This window comes from Erithacus rubecula (genome assembly GCF_903797595.1).
Source record: "Erithacus rubecula genome assembly, chromosome: 4".
Classification (NCBI taxonomy): domain Eukaryota; kingdom Metazoa; phylum Chordata; class Aves; order Passeriformes; family Muscicapidae; genus Erithacus; species Erithacus rubecula.
The window spans coordinates 45016386-45033365 of record NC_136686.1 but is presented as its reverse complement, the minus strand read 5'-3'; the positions used below and the strand labels follow the sequence as shown (position 1 = coordinate 45033365).

At 35.5% G+C, this 16980-nt stretch overlaps 1 protein-coding gene across 4 annotated transcripts in view; it reads right to left on the bottom strand.

Annotated features, from left to right (window-relative positions):
* MDFIC (MyoD family inhibitor domain containing) overlaps positions 1-16980 on the bottom strand; it is a 52048-nt gene that overhangs the window by 15183 nt on the left and 19885 nt on the right. For 3 of the 4 annotated variants that reach the window (XR_013774122.1, XM_079304724.1, XM_079304725.1), the window contains exon 4: positions 446-721. Coding sequence is in view for 2 of the 4 variants with exons in the window: in XM_079304724.1 (XP_079160850.1) it covers positions 446-721 (276 nt within the window). In the remaining 2 variants the exon portion in view is untranslated. Of the gene's footprint in view, positions 1-445; positions 722-16980 lie in introns of those variants that run through there. The other variant, XR_013774123.1, reaches the window with a different exon arrangement.

Genomic DNA, 16980 nt, shown 5'->3' with positions numbered 1-16980 from the left:
CTAGTGTTCAGACCTCACAGCTAGTCAGGATATTGGCTAACAGAACATTTCAAAAGCAAAGTCTACCCTCACAGAGCCTGCCATTACTGGATTTAAATATTTACTGTGCTTTGAACTAGTAGTACTTTAATGTTTTTTCTTCTGGTGCATGTGGGAAAATGTTGACAGGAGTTTCAGTTCAGGATACTAAGTACAGAGACTAAAACATTATCAGATCATGTTGACCAAACATTTGAAAGCAAGAACTCTCCCATTCCTTCCATTTCCTTTACATACTTAATATTTTCCTTTGGGAAAGAAGCTTGTGTTTTATCTTAATAACTTCTATTTGCTTCTGGAGCATGAGTCACATTCTTCAATTATTTTCAGTTGATTGTATAATTTTTACTGAGGTTTGGTTTGTCTTTATTCACTTTAGTTTTTTTTTTAAAGAACATCAGCTTACCTTCTGGTGAAGTACCTTGCTTTTGAGAAAACACAGAGCTTATTTTACTCTTCTTGCTGCTATTGCTGTTGACAGACAAGGTGGACTGAATTTTTCTGTGCATTTTTTCTGAAACAGGAGACGAAAGCTTTCTGTTGTCTGCAGGCATATGCTTGACCCCGTTGTGAACTCCACTTCCATTACTCAGACCCACATGGCCATTTTGGATTCTGCCACTTTCTTCCTCACTCCTTTCCAGTGCTGAAGTATTTGGCTGAGGCAAACGTTGAGGTTGTGCTTAAAGTACAAGAAAGAAAGGGTTAAATTAAATTGTAAATTGGTAACTGAACACTTCAGGCCAGACTGGGAATGCAACTTTCCTCACTCTTATTAATCTGTGGCAAGCCAGAGTCCCCATCTCCATATTCTTCAAACCAGAAACACAATTATAGAAATGGCTTTAAAGAAAAAGAAAGAGTGAAAGAACGAGAAAAATGAAAAATAAAGAAAAAGAGAGAATGAAAGAATGAGAAAGAGAAAGAACAAAAGAACCAGAAAGAAAAAGAAATAAAAGGGAAGAACGAGAAAGAACAAGAAAGAAAAAAAAAGAAAATGAAAGAAAAAGAAAAAAAAAAAAAGGAGAAGGAAAGAAAGAAAAAGAAAAGGAAAGAAAGAGAGAAAAAGAAAAAAGAAAGTGAAAGAACGAAGGAATGAGAAAGAAAGGAAAAGAGAGAATGAAAGAACGCGGGAATGAGAAAGAAGGGAAAAGAGAGAATGAAAGAATGATGGAGCAAGAAAGAAAGGAAAAGAAATAGTGAAGGAAGGAGGGAATGAGAAAAAGGAAAAGAAAGTGAAGGAACAAGAGAACGAGAAAGAAAGGAAGAGAAAGAGAAGGGACGAGGGAATGAGAAAGAAAGGAAGAAAAGGAGTGAAGGAATGGGGGAACAAGAAAGAAAAGAAAAAGAGGAGGGAAAAATGAGGGAATGAGAAAGAAAGGAAAGGAAAGAGAAAAGGAATGAGGGAAAGAGAAAGAGAGGAAGAGAAAGAGGGGAGGAACGAGGGAAGGAGAGAGAAAGGAAGAGAAAGAGAGGAGGAACAAAGGAAGGAGAAAGAAAGCAAAAGGAGGGTGCAGGAAAGAATGAGGGAACGAGAAAGAAAGGAAAAGAAGGAGTGCAGAAAGAATGAGGGAACAGGAAAGAAGGGAAATGGAGGAGGGCAGAAAGAATGAGGGAACGAGAAAGAAAGGAAAAGGAGGAGTGCAGGAAAGAAAGAGGGAACAAGAAAGAAAGGAAAAGGAGGAGTGCAGGAAAGAAAGAGGGAATGAAAAAGGGAAAAGGAGGAGTGCAGAAAAGAACAAGGGAATGAGAAAGAAAGGAAAAGGAGTAGTGCATGAAAGAATGAGGGAACGAGAAAGGAAGGAAAAAGAGGAGTGCAAGAAAGAATGAGGAAATGAGAAAGAAGGGAAAAAGGAGGAGTGCAGGAAAGAACGAGAGATGAGAAAGAAAGGAAAAAGAGAAGTACAGAAAAACGTGGGCCTGTTAGGGATTCAATGGAAACACTAAAATTGTCAAAGGGAAAAACAACCTGGTCAAGGCAAGAATGTGCATTGACCTGGCTAAGTCTCTGAGAGATTATAAACCCATTGTACTGAATAAGTATGAATCTTGGCCATTCTGTGTTGAGCTACTGTATCATAAAGGAGCATATTTGCAACAACATGGAAAAGGGATTTCCTATGTATTCCTTAGTCTGTAACTAAGGAAAATGTGCACTTTTTTTTTTAATCTAAAACTTTGGAATTAATAATAAAATGTTTCAATTTCACAATTATTATTTGGGAAAAAAAATACAGATTTCGTGGGGGAAAACTAATTAAACTGTAAACACAGTAACATAACAAGACTTCACAATCAAAAAGCATCAGCTCAATCACCTCTCCTAATCCAACTCTACTGCATCATGCTTGGACATAAAGAGGTTTTCAGACAATCCAATCTTCACCTATTTAAAAATATTACACCAAAGAAAAAGTTCAGATTCTATTAGATACCAAATGGACGAGAAATTTGTGCCAGCAGTAAGGAAAAACTGCAGTTCATTCTCTTTTCAGATGGTTCATATCCATTTTTCTGATGATTTCACAGTATCAAGGTAAAAAATACATATAGATAATTATACATAGCTTGTTCTAAAAGAAACAACTCCACTAATCACTTCAGGTACAAGTTAACAAATTTTCCAACAAGTAATACTAGAACAAACAGAACAGCATGGGCTCTAAAAGGACTCAGTTCTAAGTTTGCCTAACAAACCCTCAATTCCTTTTATCCAGTACACTAATATCATTCTCAAATTTCTTTGTCCACTATCACAAACTTTACCAGATTAAACATCACGTAAATCTTAAACTTTATGTTCTGGTCATGCTCACAGGCAACAAAGGATTCTTTCTCACAATGGTTTAAATACGACCTGGTTCATGCTTTTCTTGCCACTTGATATTTTAGTCACTGCCACTAATGTTTTCAGAAGATAGCCTTGACTGACCACATTTATCTAGGCCAGAGTAACCCTGCCTAAACCTACTTGACCAAAGGGATAATTTTGCATTAGTGTTTGAAAAATCTGTGAACAGAAACATAAGCAAAGCACTTTCTTCACTTTGGAATCCAGCTTGTGGTACTGATGCCTTGAGAGGCGACCTAGAACAGAGGCTAGACAGTGTTAAAGAAATGAAGTAGGTGTTTATTATTTATCAAAGGATACACCTTGGGCAGTACAAGAGCCTGGACAGGGGTACACCCAGGACAGACCCAAGATAGACAATCAGTCACAAGTTTTCACATTTTGCAAGTTTTGGTCCACTTAAAAATTTGGGTTAATTTTGGGCCTGAAGCTGTCCCTGATTCTCAGGCTGGAAAAGGATTGTTTTGTAGAACTAAATTGTGAGGAGAACTTACTAACATTTTATATGAAGTTCAGAGTTATATACTGATGCAGTACAGAATCTGGAAAATATGAAAGCTAAAACTTAAGGCATCACTATATATTTGGTTAACATATCCAAGCTCTCATAAAGGTCCCAAACCAAATTTTAGGGAATTTTCTCCTATTTGAATAAGAATTATTAAAAGTACACTATGAAGAATCGTTCATGTAGATTTTCTTTCCATGTATATGCAAAATTAATTTTGTTAAAAAACATATGTTTTTCCCACTAAAAATAGTCAATGTAGACCTAATCACAGTCAAAAAATCTTACAAATATCAGAAATTAAAATTTATTCTATAAAATTCAGTGTTTATGTCCACAGTTTATGTCCACCCCATAATTTCATCTTCAATATCCCACTTAAATGCAAATTTTCTAATTGAGGAGCAGTGTTTTTCATGTTTCATGTAATGTTTCCTCACCCTGCATTGCCTATGATTCCTTGCTGTGGAGTAGTGCAGTTGTACCAATGAATCAGAATTGCTGGGGACAGTTAACATTCCTCAATAAACACAAGCAATAGACTTTTCTAAAAATTCTCTACATCTGCACATCAGTTTATAAAACTGACATCTATGACGTTTTCTAAGCCAGTTAAATTGGTGGTGGCAATTTATATTGTTTATATATTTTTTGGGCTTTGCTACAATACAGTAACTTGCAAAATATCCAAAATTCAATCTTCAAAATTAGGTGTGTTTCTGTCAAACTGTGGGTAAATGGAAAGTCTTAGAAATCTAAATAGTTATAGGTTTTTGCTTCTGTTATTATTTTTACTAAGGGTTTAGGGACTTTTCTATAGTTTGTGAATTTTAATTTTTATTAAGTGATCCTGTTCCCAAAGTACTCTTACTTGAGTCTTTTAACATTAACATAGAACTTTTTAGCTGACTGGCTTTACAGTATTCACATGTGATACGTAGGTCAAATCAAAATGGAAGAAAACCCCAAATGGATTAGTTATCACAATTTAAATTTATTTTAACTTTATTGATAATTTTGCACTAGGGAGACTTGAATCTTATGGTTAAAACACACTTGAAACCAATTAGGAACCATATGACCGCATTCTAGCATAAAGAACAAAAGCAATTGACAGTTCTGTGATTAAACCACAACCACTCAGTTTAGAACAGAAATGTTTTTACCTTATTTTTTAAAGGTTGTGTATATCTCAAAAAAAATAAAAAAAAAAAAAAAAAAAAAAAAGGTGTAATATGGAGAACGACACAATGCTTCTTAAAACACAGTGATACCCAGGGACTCTCACTCTCTCTTTAATGATCCACTGCTCTCATTCAGCTGTCTTTCTTTTTTCAAATCTTTACATATGTGACAGCTCTCAAAAGTAGACCATAGACCATCTGGCATTTTCCGAGGTGTAACTTGTGCAAATTCAGCTCTACTGGGAACACAATGCTATCTTCTGCCTGCGTTATAAAAGATACAATAGAATGTAGAACTTATGAGTTGTTTTGAATTATTCATTTTTTGCCTGTATATTCAAGAAATTTTACAAACTCTGCATTTTGTACTACATAATCACATGCGTTAAAGGTACAAAGAAACTTTTTGACACCTCTTTTCTACAGAAAGATGGCATTTTGTTTGATATGTGAACATTCAGCGCCTGTTATATCATTCTAAACAGGCCGTGTGCTGCTACAAAAGATCCCATTTTACACTCTATGTATGAGCAAAAAATGTTATTCTTGATATTCACTAACTAATGCAATACACATCAAAATTTCAAATGTGTGTTGGATGAACATTCAGCATCGCCAAATCAGCATGGTACTGGTCACTTACTATATGTCAAAGATTTAAGAAAAAAAATAATTCCTCAGACAACATAGAAAAATTGTCATTTCAAATATCTACAATGAGTAGTTTGAAAATGTCCTAAGAAATACCATGCTTTTCAGGTTAATATGTTTTTAATCTTTAGCAAAACCAGTAGATTTAAGTCAATATTTTATACAGTGCTAACACTAGTGGATTTTCAATAAGAATGATAAATATTAGATTAATGATTCAATAGACTGAATCTTTTTTGATAGAAAACTAGCAGATAATATAGGTAGTAATAACTGCACATGAACCTGCTGCCTGTGGAAAAGCAATAAAAAGGCAATATATTGCTATAGCATATAATCTATTAGTGTTTCACACTTCCTTGTCATTGGTTTCCTTGCAAAGTGAGCCTTAATACAGTAACTTCTGCTGTTATTTAACTGATTTTACACAATAATTTAATTGTAACATTACTATCTGGTGAATTAAAATAGAAAACATTTTTTATAGTTTTTGATGGTTTTGAAGTAACTATGCACAATCTCTTTCAGACTGTAAAACCCTTAGCACACTTTAAATGAATATACACATCTATATATGCACTCTGACCACAGACTGTTTTTACACTTTGCAGAGTCCCAGCTGTTCTAAAAAGAAAAATTCTGATGCATGCACTTAACAGAAAAAATGTATGTCAACAGAGGGAAACTCTCAACCAAAAGAGGATGGTCTAAGCTACCATTAGGGATTTTAGACAAAACACAAAAACAAACACACGCTGAATGCAGACTCCTCTGAGTCAAAGTGAATAAAAGAAAATATCAGGAGGGAGAGAAGAATTGAGACAGTTAATTAGCAGCCTAATCACATCAAAAGCAATTCCAAGGCAGCTGATACTGACACCCATGGAGTTTGCTAGTCTGGCCAATGAAAGTGATGGGAAAAATACTTTCCAGTTTACATTCAGAGTTATCTGACGACACACCCAGAGAGGTAAGAACAATTTTTTTCTTTATGTATGACACAATAGTTTATGATGACAAATCAGGCCACAATAACAGTATTTTTGCAGGTGGATGTGGGAAGAATAAAATGCACAACTCCTGTTTGTAAAAACTATAATGGTATTTTCAAATACTGAGAAAATACAACATATTGTTTCACTTGACAATATTATTAAAACTTCTATTCCCAAAACAGTTGCAACTACAGTAAGATGAACTTTTTTGGAAATACAGAGGTCCTGATTGGATGCACTAACACTGAAAGTCAAGATCAACATGGTAATTTGAGCTGGAAGAACTGTTTGATCTCAGTGGACACTGCTCCTACTCCCACTGCATGGACCACATGGAACAGACCATATGTAAGAGAATCAGTGTTATGAAGAAGCCCTGATCAAAATCAGAGGCCTGATTTAAGCTTAAGGTGGAAAATAAAGCAGATGACAGTCAAGATTTGCACAGTAAAACCAGGAGCTGCCCAAATTCCAGAGTAAAATTAAGGTGATGCTAAATTATTTCTGGGGAAAACATAAATTTTTTAGATATAAACGGCAGTATTTCCCACCGACTAGCAAAAAATCTTAACTTTTCAAAAAATATTGTATATTGTATGTGTTATGTGCTCATAAGCATAACATTTTAGTGAAACTTAGAGAACTCAAGTATCTCAATCCTTCTCCATCCCCACTTTCTAACTAAATCCTGACTAGTCTCTAATATGATCTTCAAACTACATCAATAGTTTTCTCTGTCTAGCTATCCAGAATATTAGCATTCAGATTACAAGATGTACCTCTGAGTCAACCTGTGAAGTGGCTTTTGTCAGCAATTATTTTTGAATATTTTCTGGGACATAAATAGCATATACTGCAGCTACCATATCACAGAAAGCATACATTAACTAAATAACAAGGTACCATCAAGGCACGATCTATCTTTTAAAATCATTTTTTTACACTGAATTTTTTATACCATGCTGACTTTACAAAGAAAACAAAGTATCAACTAACAGCATCAACCACTTTTTAGAATTCCTTCTTGTAAGACATGAGGACATCTTCAAAATGAATACAATATATTATTATAAAACAGGGCGTCCTTTGTAATGAAAATACTGCAGTAAAATTGCTGGTACAGGTTTTACAGGACCCACACTGAGAACACTTTGTTAGAATACGTCTGAGAGCACATCCAGGGAACACCTGGTATAACAGAAACAAGGCTAGCAGGGGACAAAGGGAAAATACATTTTATCTTGTCAGCTTTCACTTGGTGAAGGGTGGAGAAGAATGGCAAACGTGTGCATGTGTGTTTACAGGCTGAGAAGCACCACAAGGGCACAAGGCAGTGCCCAAAGTGCTCTTATATCTGTGCAGACACCCGCAGTGCCTTCCCTCGGAAGCGCTGCAGGACGTTACACACCGTTTGAAGGGCTGCAGGAATTGTATAAAGATGTCTTTGACATACCCAGAGAGAGGCAGTTACCACAGGGAAGCAAGAAAAGGGCTGTAACCAGGGTTTACGAAGTTGATAAGCATTCCAACTGAAAATATGGAGTGAATTTCTCTATTTACAAGTCCTACATCCTTCCTAATGTGATTTTGCAAAATGAACAAATGCCCGCCCTTTTTCTTTAATAACTGCAACAGCAAATTTTAAATCTTTGGTAAACTAAGTAAATGCCCTAACATTTTTAGTTACCTATCTTGAAACAATTATCTCAGAATCAAAATACTCTTTGGCTTCTAATTACCATTAGATTCTCAGAAATCTAGTTTTCTTTATCAAACACCCATCTTGCCATCATTAGCCATGTTTTTTCTGAGATTGCAAATGTGCAAATATTGTCATCTATGATAAACTTTGCAGATGATCTGGGAATTCTTGGTAGATTGCAATATAATTAGAAATAAAGGTAATTCACATAACACAGTGATTGTTAAATTACACCTACATAAAGTTGAATATAGTTCTTACCGTAGCATAGTTTGTCAATTCTTGAGAATAAACAACAGGAATTCACCACAAAATACCAGGAGCCAAACACTAACCAGGGCATTATAGGTAACACACTCACACATCTGGGGAATAAATCCCTACATAATGTTCCATTCAAAAGTGGGAAATTTTACTGCAAACTTTCTACTTCCAACCTTTCTGTATCCATTTTTCTTCTCACACATTCTGCTAGGACTGGAAAAGTATTGTACTGTATTTGCTCTTGTTTCATAGCATTACAGCTATGTACTGCAGTGGTAACAGTGGCACAGACATGTGGAATGGCAGATTTACTCATGGTCTCCATTCCAACACTCTTAGGGCATATTTTTGGAGCTTAATAGACTCATTAGTTGCTATTGCAGCTAGTTTGATTGGTTGTTTGCTGTTGCTGCAAGTTTGTGGGTTGGATTTTGGTTTGTTTATTTTTTAATTTTGATTTTTTAAATTTTTAATATTTTCAAGACTTTTTTCTTATTTAAGATGAGATGTTTAGTTATTTTGTCCTGTGTTATCCACAGAGGTAATTTGTTAGAGGCATTTTCATCTGCTTGGGGTTTTTTTTTGTTTGATTGGTTGCTGTTACATCTTCCTTTATAATGCACAATGGCTTGTTAAACACTGGATCTGAAAAATGAATAACCAATGCATTAAGAATCAGAGAACTAGCTTTCTGCTAATTCTTAAAGTTATGAAACCTACTTCTTCAAGACAAATAACCAGCAATTTCCTAAATGTGAAGACAGGCCCTGAAAATATAAAGGGCCCAAGGAGTGCAATACAATCCATCTCACTGAGGATCAGAATGCTTTGCTTCTCCAATTTTAAAAGAAAGTTTATGAACCACTAAATGCAATCCAAGCTGCTGGCACGACATTACAGCAGTTATGCTATTCCTACCTGCTACAACATATAGTAATACCACTGCATAAAGACACACTGGTGTCCCATGGAATTTGACACATTAAAAGTCTCAAATATTAGAAACAGTTTTGATGCCTCTCACCACAGTGTTACTTGTTCTCAAATACAGTAAAGAACATCAAAGAGAAGCTACAAACAACAGGATATCTCTTGCTGGGTATTGGCTCATAAGCGGCACAGCAGGATGCACCAGACAGGAGAGATAACCTCAATGTCATTAACAGCCGTAACCCAAGCAAGTGAACAAACAGGTCCTCTTGCCTCCAGCACCTCCTGCTCCCTTCCTCAAAACCCCAGCAGCCACTGGCAAACTAGACTCTGTTTCACCACAGGAAAGAATGTGGGATGGTGAGACAACAGCTAGTCAGCCAAGCCCATTCAGCACTCACCTCTGAGTGAGAAGATATTCTGAGGTCAGATTCATTTTCCACTGACCACATATACTGAGTGTCCAGATGTCAAGATTACAGTGGTCAGCTAAACTCATACCAAAAAATGCATATAAACTGTTTGTACTTTGTTTTAAAAAGAATTTGAAAGGAAATGCTTGGAATGAGCGATTCCCTTAATGTTCACTGCTCCCTTGATTTCTAGTCCTCAACTCATGTAAATGACAGAATTTCAGAAGATTCTAGAAAGTGTTACACCTCAAGTGTGATCACCTGCTCTCAGTGCACTAACTTTTGTAATCTTTATAATTTTAATATCCAATGCTACTGTTAACATACTAATTGCATAAATCAAAAACAGGAGTGAAAATATAGCAACAGCAATAAAGAAAGGATTATATAAGAAGGTGGCAGGAAAACACAGAACATGAGTACAAATACAGTAAAATATAAATTGATAACTGAGTTTTTTATTCCATTGTTGCACTTATTTTCTCTCTGCTAGTCTTTCTTGCAACCTACAGCTGATGCTAAGTTTGGCATTGGCTGATACAAAGTACCAGAAAACCAAAGAAAGAAAGAAAGAAAGAAAAGAAACACAGCTGCAAGAAAAATGTAACAGGGGAAGCAAATGGACAGTAACTACAAATAACAGGCCAAAACTTGGATTTTACACTATTAAAACAATAGCAGGGGAAAAACATCAAAAGAAAAAAAGAGCAGATTGGAACCACCCAGAATAAGACAGCACTGGAGGGGAAGAAGACCAAGAGAAAAAATACATAGTGAGCTAAACTACTTGACTTCTGTGAGGGCAGAAAAGAGTATGGAAGAAGAAACAAAAAAAAAAAACAAACAAAAAAAAAAGTCACAATTAAAATCCTGTATTTGCTACAGATTTTACAAGTAAGCAAATAATTAAATGATAAATCACTGGTTGATAAGCAGTGAAATATAAAAAAGATAAACACTTCATACTTATACAGTTATGAGGTGCTGAAGCAATAGCTCCCCTTCTGCTCGAGGTCTTCTCGAGGTCAGAGAAGATCCTGGAGTCCAGGTCAAAAATCAGCCACATTCAGCAATAGCAGCATAATGGAAAATGGAAATTCTGTGTTCAGAAAGCAGGGTGAGAACTTGAGGTCCACAACAGTAACTCCTCATGACCCATCTCTGCATAACTACAGACTTCATAGTTAAGAGAGCAATTTCCAGTAGGAGAAAAAAGATGTGAAAATATGGTACAGAGAGCAGCAAATGTCCACCTAATCCTGAAAAATGCCAAGTGTGAGGAGAAAGAGAAGCAGCATCTATCTGTACAGACAACACCCTGAGAAGATTTAGTCTCATTTATGGATGCTTGTTAGCTACAAAAATTCCCTCATGGCAAGCAGGGTCTAGAAGATGGGTCCAGGATACCCCTCACCAATCCACCTGATCCTATGCCCATGGGCTGGATGAGTGGGGCTTCCCCATCCCACAGCACTCCAGGGACCCCAGGTCACCAAAGGATTTTGAATTGACACAGAAAGTCCAGGCAGAGCTACCAGCACCAGTGCTGCCTCATGGCTGCTGTATGCCACTAGTGCACCAGCTTGGTACCAGGATGACTCAGAAATGAGACATCTTTTCCCACCTTTGAACTAACTCTTTGGTGTACCTTCAGGTGATAAGGCACCATCTAACCCAAATATTTTTGTGCAAGGTGTACAAGTAAGATTCTTGAGACTATACTTTGAAAAGTCGTCTTATCAGAGTCCTTGAAAAACATAAATTCTCTTTCTTTTCTTCCCTAGATTCAAAGCCACAAGCAACCATGGGCTAACAGGCTGAACCTCTGTACCAGAGCTCAGTCTTTTCCCTTCCCCACCCAACCCCACAAGCAGTTTGACTCAACAATGGTTGTTTTATGTGCTAAGAGAAAAAGCAATGGAGTCTTTCTGAATATAAACCTTTTCCAACTGAGTTTCAACTTTTAAGCTTTGTGTGTTAAATTCAAAACTGAATGCAGTCAGCATGCAATCACTGTCACCAATACTAAGGAAAAAAGGTAAATATTTTTTACTTAACTGCTTATTTATCTCATTCTAACAAAATGATCTAGCAAGACCTCTTTCTGACTTGGCTGGAAAAACCCACACATCCTGGCCAAGTTTTCATAATGACTTCGATTACAGGAATTCAATATAGCAATAAAAATAAAAGCTAAATGAGCTTTTGCCAGTGGCTCACAGGTCCATCCCTTAGAGCAGAGCAAAAGTCAGACTGCTGACCGTGCCCAGTGAACACCAAACTTCCTGTAAAAACGATGCACTGGGTTTCCTGAAAGGAAGCAAAACATAAGCTGCTCAAACAATACACTAGAAAGCCCTGATATCTGAGCCACACATTTACAATCTGTCCTGTTAGAAAAATACAGTGTCACATCAGTGATCAATAGCAACAAGCACAAAAATTCAGTGGGAAACTGAATTTGGGAATTCTCAACTTGAGAATAACTCAATGGGAATGCACCAGATTAGCTAAAGAAATAGATAAATTGTTTCATTGGGATGAAATTACCTGTAAATCTTTTTCTTTCATTCCACAACTGAGCTAAAATTCTAATTCTCCACTCTGTTCATGAAACAAGACATAATTCCCTATGAAATTGTTACACCCAAACAATATTAACAGTAAAATGCTAGTTTTTATCTAACATGCAGATAGGGATTATTCTCATTCCAGCACGTTTAAAAGCATTCCACATTACCTATGGAATTATTTTCATTCTCTATTAAAAACAGTTCTTTCAACTTACAAAACTATGCAATTTGACCCACAGAAGTTTATTTGGTTCATCTTTTGTTTAAAAATATTTTTAAGTAGCATTTAAATTTGAATTAGTTCCATGCTTGGAATCAGTGATTCTTGCAACATAGTTGGAATTTTTTAAACCTTTTGTTTTGTCTCATTTAGAAGACATGTTTCTCTTTATTCACAGAAAAAAAAAATTAAAATCTTTCTGCACACTAATCACAATTACTTTTTTTTTTTTTTTTTAATGGAGTGCAGATACAGCAATGAAATCTGTGCTGTGTCAGTATTATTCACAATATTGAATGCTGCCTCCAAACCCCTGTGCTGTGCAGCTATTCCTGCCTGGCAAACACTGCAGCCTCACTTCTGGCATTTCTTGGCCCCAAACAAAAACACTTAGGGAGCTACTCAAACAACTGCTATGGGGACAGAACTACAGGTTTTTTGAATATTACCATACCCACTCTTCCAAAGAGTCCCTGGCAATCTGCCATTTTATCTGCCATTTGGAATTAATTCCAGCACCCTTTTCTTTCATGTTCTTCAGTATAACTGGTTACATTTTACTGTGCCATAATGTTTTCTGAGGCTGCTAGAACTAACCACTCACGATGGAATATTTCTCTACTACCTTTTATTTAGCATTATAATAATTCAGCCAAAATTCCCTGTTTCTGTACAGTACAGCACAGAGAAGCCAAACTCCTCAAAAATCAACAACATTTTATTTTGAAATACATCCTTTTTATTGGCTTTCCCAATTTTCAGTCTTTAACTTTCTGCTTTTGTCAGTAGCTAAAAACTAAGACCAAGTTAATTTTTTAAAATGAAAATTTAAATCTCACATAATCACGTGGCTCTAGAAGCTGAGTGTCATATGTTGTAAAATTTAACAGCTGGGGGTTTTGCCTGAATTGCACAGTATCTTTACAAAATGTTTAATTCACTGTTAGTTCTCCCATAGTCAGATTACTCATGATAACAAGAAGGTGCATTGCTATCTAAAAAGCAGCTTAAATGTTGATGTTAACACATAGATGTTGAAATAGGCTTTTGTACTGAAGCACTTTAAAATAGTTCCAGTCAGCCTCTAAGCACAACCTTACTGTCATTACAAAACTTACAGGTTTGTCACTGTAGTCAAAAAGGAACAGGGAAAGAAAGGACTGTTCAAGCAAGCAAACAGACAAACAAGAAATATGGGAAAAAAGTGGCACTAGAGAAAATTATGAAAACAGAAAAGAGAAAAACAGCTTGGCATCAGAATTATTATAGGGACAGGTCAATCCTTTCTTTATCCTTTTACTTTATAAGGCAAATATGGGAAAGAGGATACAGAACAATTTATTTAAAAATGGGAAGAAACCTTCAGCATTCTTCCAACTCTGACTCTCCCATATCACTGATACACAACTTTTACTTTCTTCCAAAATTACCCTAAATTCTAAAGAGTTTGTTTTTTTTAATCTCTACTTCGTTGTGCCATTATAGCCATCATGAAATGCATTTCTATCTCTAAGTTTTGTAAATAAAATGTATTATTCTATCAAAACCTTTCCTGTGCTATCAAACAAGTCTTCTCTCGTTTTCCATAAGGACCTGGTTCAAAAAAAAAAAAATCAAAATATTAATAATGAGACCTGATCTTCTTGCCCTATTCCAGCTATCAGAGCAGAATCCCTGGTGTGGATGCTGATTTGATAATAAGCAAAAGCTTTTTCCAGGTTATTTTCTACTGCTCAAGGAGAGAGAATAGCACAGCAAATGGGATCTCACTGTTCTTCTGAAAATACTAAAGTAGCAGATGTTCTGTAATAACAAACACAGTCAAAACCAAATAGTGATTTACTTAAAATTGACCCTGTCAACTGAATTGTGAGAAAATTAGATTCCTCAGGCATAGTACTATGGAAGAAATGGGAATCAGAAAAAACAAGTGGACAGAGAAGTATAACAAGTAACAGTCAAAGGAGTGGAACAAGAAGAGGAATGGATAAAAACCAGATACCTTTTACTAGAATTTGTCCTTTAAAAAGTGTTGTGAGTTGTTTTTTTCCCTTCCATATTTCCAAAGTTAAACACTGTCTTGTTTGTTGTAAATACAAAACTCACACTCCTTGCGAGTTTCCAGGATTTGATCCAGCACAGAACAGTTTATAGAAGAGCTCTACAGAAGACTCTCATGAAGGAAGAGGATCTTTGCAGCTACCTCAGCTGCCTTAATGTACACTGTTATGATTAGCATACAGTCCCACTGAATGATCCATTACTGTATAAAAATATTTACCAATACTGATTGTATATCATAAATATGAGAGCGACTCATCACTAAAACACATCACACAGTAAAAAAGAATATATATATATATATATTGAGCTAGGAAATACTTCACAGAGTCATAGTTACAAAGTGAGCTGCAAAATACTAAATGAGATGGTGTAATTTGTTAAAATCATCTATAAGAAAACTACATATACACTACTACTCTGTATCACATCTCACCATCCAAATATTTTTCTGCATCACCTCTGTGAAAAACATAGAGAAGTTTCTCCAGGCAGGTTAATCCTAAATCTTCCCACTAAAACTTAGTTTCTTTCATTTTGAAATTCAAGCAAAAGGAGTATTGTTCACTGATCTCCACTGTATTCCTGAATTGTGCAGACCTAAAAGATGTTCCATTCTGGCTTGACACTGCTCTTACAGCCAGTTCTGGTGAGTATCATAATCGTTCATTGCTGTTCTGTCAAAATGTGAATTTTATTTCAGCTTGCAACTTATGGAATACAGTCAAAATATGCACCTGTCCTCTTGAAGAAAGGAGACTGGGATAGGTAGATGTCTTCTAACTGGCTAAGAGGTTTTGCTTTCAAAGATGTACTTCAGAGTAACCCGTACCTGAAGACACATTTGCCCCTGATCTGCCAAAGAATGGGCAAATAGTTTATGCTGCCTCTCAGGAGCAAAAAACTTGCCCTGAAGGTCAAATCTGACTCATAGGCCATTTTTTTATAGGTTTGCCTAACAGTCTACTTACTTGACTCGTCTCAAAAGCAAACTTCTTAACATTTCATGCAAACATTATACAACCTTAAGTCTGAGTTATAAATCAATAAAACTCGCTTCAACTTGAGGAACTTTTGCAACAGGAAATAGTCTCTTAGCTGAAATTCTGCTGTAATTAACATTAGCATTGCTAAATTTTCTCCAAACAAGTGTCATAATATTTATAATTCAAAGAGAAAACATAATAATTGAGATATTGCATAGAATTTGACGGAACAAAATTTAGAAGTAAAATTTAAGCCTCTAAAATTCATGGGTTCAGACAAACTCAGAATTGGAAAATTTCTTGTATTAGGATGTATGAGTTTGCTCTTGAAGTTTGTGATTATAAAATGCAGTCTCCACACAAAGCTGTTTCTCACACACCAGAATGCTACAGTTCATTCAAAAAGAGTTAAGGCTCAAGTAGCAAATAATTCATCATTCTCTTAAATCTAACCTCAATATATCTGGAGGCCCATTTTGTCAGGAAAATTATTTTTAAATATTGGTATTAGAAATATCCTGAGTGACCGCAGCTGTCTGACATTTTAATGTTTTTCAAAAGGCTCTTCCGGGTTTGGATTATAAAGAATTTTTTAGAGGAAAACAGAAAACCACACCACAACAAGGCACCAATAGGTCACAGGCTCCTGTTTTATCTTGTGTTTCATACAAATACTTTCAGGGAAAGGTACTTGTGGGTTCTTTTGCTCTGTAGATACCATATTGTCAGAATGCATAAGAAGTAAGCAGTATTCACAACTCTCCTCTATGTAGCTATATAAAGAAGAAAAATGTTTAACTATGACTACTTAGCTAAGGCTTATCCTGTGACCATGAGCCCCTCATCCTCTATCACTTTTTTATCAGTACATATAATTTTCAAAAATATTTAAAATTATTTAGATTCTTAAATTTTGAAAAATTAATTTAATTATTTTGATGTAAACATCATATACAGTAACACCTTTGAGCTGTATAAACCTATCGCATGCTTTTCACATCCATGAGAGCAAATATAAAATTAAATCTAAAATGAGTAAAAAAGATATTTTGCCATGGTTTAAGTTCATGACATTTTTGCCAGCAGACAGGTTGTTAAAAGTGTGTCTTAGATAATGACACTTTCTTACACTTTGTAATTTAGTGTTTTCTTTGCTAAATATGGCTAACTAAATACTGTTAGTACTGAAAACAGAAGACTAAAACCACACTGACTCATTGCTTTGGTAGTAAAATATTTCACATAGAATGCAGACAAGAGTTTTATTATTCTTCCTTTTTAGGGAACTACCGCAAGCATATTCTACTTTTTTCCCTATATGAAGAACTAATCAGAAAAAGAATATAACTCTTCTTTCCCATACAGGCATAATACCATGATTAATTCTGAGACAGTACCAATACAAGACAGGAAAATATTCTGAAATTAAGATACAATTTACTTATCAGCCCAAACACAGCAAACACAGTAATCTTCATGTTACTTGAATTTCACCTTTGTCTGGTACTGATGATTACTGCCATCCAAACTTTCTCAGCCTCAGACCATGAATTCAGATAACATTTTGAGAGTCAGAAGTAAAATAAAAGAGGAACTAAAAGGC